The 3,400-nt window shown below is 35.8% G+C and overlaps 1 protein-coding gene across 1 annotated transcript; it reads left to right on the top strand.

Annotated features, from left to right (window-relative positions):
• The first annotated feature begins 485 nt into the window (after positions 1-485).
• Positions 486-1,673, top strand: LOC143570129 (putative F-box protein At1g32020). Its single transcript, XM_077055866.1, has 2 exons — positions 486-1,311; positions 1,654-1,673. Exons 1-2 carry the CDS (start codon positions 486-488, stop codon positions 1,671-1,673), a joined length of 846 nt encoding a protein of 281 aa, XP_076911981.1.
• The last annotated feature ends 1,727 nt before the right edge of the window (positions 1,674-3,400 follow it).

Below are 3,400 nucleotides of genomic sequence, written 5' to 3'. Positions count from 1 at the left end.
GTCAGTTTGTGTATATATATGTTTGTGAACTGTTAGTTTATAATTTAAATAAACGTACATAAACAAAAACAAATACGTACGAACATATTCACTTTTAAAAAAAAAACAAACGAGCCTAAATATTTGGTGTTAGGTTCGTCAGCGGCCGTCTACATATTAATAAATCAAACCATTTCAGCGGCCGGCGTTTCGTGTGCTGCCCCCAGTCCCCTTCGATCACACTTTGCTTGTGTCACTTTAACCTAAATACTAGATTAACATTCACACTGAGTAAGTTAGTAATTATAAAACTCTTATTGCTTACTCCTCTCTTGATTTGTTCCATTAGTGAATATCAGATTGCATTACAGAAAGATAGATATTTTATTTGAATATCAGATTAACATACACTTTCTGGTAGCTTGCTTTTGCATGTCATAATTCTTTCATTCTATTAAATTGCAGTGGTTGGATAAACGAACCATAAGTACTTCAAACGAGTATATATGGATGTTTTAGAAGGTGATGATAGATTAAGCAGCTTGCCCGATGATCTTATCCATAAAATTCAATCTTTTCTCAAGATCACCGATGCTATCGGTAACAGTGTTTTGTCGCCTAGATGGAGGTATATCTGGACTTCAATGCCCTATATCACTTTCTCAACTGAGGATTTCACTACATTGCGAGAGTTCTCTAAATTGGTTACTCATGTCCTGTCTCGTCGTAACAATCTAACAGAAGTGCATAAGGTGAAGCTCAGTTTTCGTGGAAAGGCGAGCCAGGTGTTTGTGAAAAGAATTATGAATTATGCAATCTCTCACAATGTCCAGCAACTGAATGTGGTATGCTTGCATGAGAAAGATATTGAACTGCCTCTTTATCTCTTTAGTTCTCAAACTCTCAAACATCTCAGTTTGACAATGCAAAGTGGAAAACCTCATATGCATATAGTTTGTAGTCATTGTATTACTCCAACATCAACGTGGGAACTCCCGGCATTAACAACATTGGTTCTTCATTCAGTCACTTTGTGTGACAACAAAGCTGACAAATGCATTGATATTTTCTTAGAATGTGTAAATTTGAAGAATCTCACATTAAAGCGGTTCAAAACAAATGGATCTGATGGTTTCAGTATCTCTCATCCTAGATTGTCAAATCTCACACTTGAAAATGGCTCCTTCAATGTGAAGGATGTCAATGTGGTTGCACCCCAACTCGAGAATCTCACTATTAGAGCTGGTGGTATAGAGCATATTATGATTTCTGCACCTGCCCTTGTCTCCTTGCTCTATAGCGGTTATGGTTCTTTTCATCTATCTACAGATGGTCTCCATTGTTTGGAGAAGGCGAATATATGCGTTTCCAGACCACAAAAAGCAGATTCTCATAAAATCATTTGTCTGCTTCAACATCTTCACAATGTCCACATTCTTACACTTAACTTGGAAATTGTTGAGCTATGTTTGCGTTGGTTCTCAATGTTTATAATGAATGAGCATCTTAAAAATGATTTTTTAATCTTAAAAACTACTTTTATAATTAAAAAAAGCAATAAAAAGATTAAAACGAAACATAGCTTGAAAAATAAATAAATAGAGGAGATAGAGATCGGCTGGAAAGAAAAGATAAATGCTAGTGTTTTGTTTATTATTTGTTGCTGATTGGTAGGAGTTAGACTTAAAGAGTAGGAAGCAAGTTATTATTAGTATAAATAGGGTTAGGATCACTGTTTTGTGTATTTGTTTTCGATCAATAAAAACAAGAGAGTCATGAGGAGTTTCTCACAAAATCGTTTTTTGATCCATTTGTGTTTATCGATTTAAGGCCAACAAACAGTGATAGTTTTGAAGATTGCATTATCTGTTCATGTTTTGTGTATGTAATTTCGTTTTATAAATTTTACCACAGATTCTGTCTTCATCCGCGGATCTAATCGTACACCAACCCTCTCCGTTTGTGAACTTAAAAGAGCTTAAAAGATTTACCCAAAAAGTACATTCTGTTATGAGCAAGCACCCAAGAAAGTAGCTATGTCTAATGAGCTCAAAAGCTATTTGCTAGATGGTTCTTCGGATAGCATCCTCACAATGGTCTTACGTGAGGTACACACATCTATCTAGGAATTTTATGATGATAAATTCAGTGTTTCCTTTTATTTATATGTTCGATCTCATGCAGGAGATTATAGCACAAAAGCTTTTGGCAGAATTAGGGGTGCTTTTAGAGAAAGAGAAGGAGGATACCAGCATCAACGGGGCTCGGTTGGCCCGAGGGAAAGCACAGGTGGAAAGCCATAAACCAAAGAAGCTGAAAATTGGGGGGGACATGGCTCAAATCAGGAGCTGTTGGGAAAATCTGGGCAAGCAAATTCAGAAAAGGAAAGAAAAGGCTTGTTTCATTATTTCAAAGTTAGAGTGCATTGAAGAACTACTCGAGAATCTGCCCGCATCTAACAGGGCTAAGATACAAGCATGGTTTTCTAGTCTGACATTGGATTAGTAATATAACAGATTGTATGAAGAGTCAGTGCGATGAAAGTCAAAGTAGCTTTCATGAACTTGCCACAACATTGAAGACGTCTTCTTAGCAAATTGTAAGTTCTTGATTTCCGTTATACTTGCAAGTGTTAAATATAATCAAAATGGAAACTGCTGGTGCCATATTGTTCTTTTTTGTTTTACTTTCAGGCCTCAAGTTTTTTGTTACCACCCCAATGTAGCAGTCAACCTGGGAAAGGTAAGTTTTTGGACGTCAAGCACTTATGAAGTTAACTATTTAAGAATATGTTCTTTTTGCTGCTCCCGTGCAGAACTAAAAGAATCAAGTGACTTGGCTTTGAATTATGTACCATGTACTTGCCTAGCAGAAACCAAATTTGTAATGTTTGGAGATGCATTTGAAAAAATTTATTTAGCATTCAGTAACCAAGTCTAATTAAGTAGTTGTGATAAAAATCGAAATGAAAGTGAGATTTTGTATTTTTACCATTTAAATTACCTAGATGAGTAAAACTGCAAAAAAGTTGAAACTCCACCATCGTCACATTTGTCTCGATCACTCACAACTTGTTAAACCATCCTTTACAATTAGGTTTAGTATGTATGCCATACACCTAATATGAAAATGTCTCCCCTCATCATACAAATTAGGCAGTTTTCTCAACAAATAAGCAATCGCCTTATCATTACTAGAGGCATTGTTATATTCATAACATTTTTAATACCCCAACCATGAATACACTGCAATAACTCTTGACCAATATCCTCCCCTTTATGACTATGAATGAGTCTAAAATTAATAATTCGCTTATACATTACCCAATCATCATCAATGAAGTGTGTTGTTAGAACCATGTAGTTAACCCATTGACATGAGGATGTCCATGTGTAGGTGGTCAAGTGTACGGTGTTGGTAG

The sequence above is a fragment of the Bidens hawaiensis genome, unplaced genomic scaffold (genome assembly GCF_021521415.1).
Source record: "Bidens hawaiensis isolate Kalapana, Puna unplaced genomic scaffold, B.hawaiensis_p1.1 tig00024824_1, whole genome shotgun sequence".
Lineage (NCBI taxonomy): Eukaryota > Viridiplantae > Streptophyta > Magnoliopsida > Asterales > Asteraceae > Bidens > Bidens hawaiensis.
The sequence above is the reverse complement of the archived record's forward strand: the minus strand, read 5'-3'. Positions and strand labels throughout refer to the sequence as shown.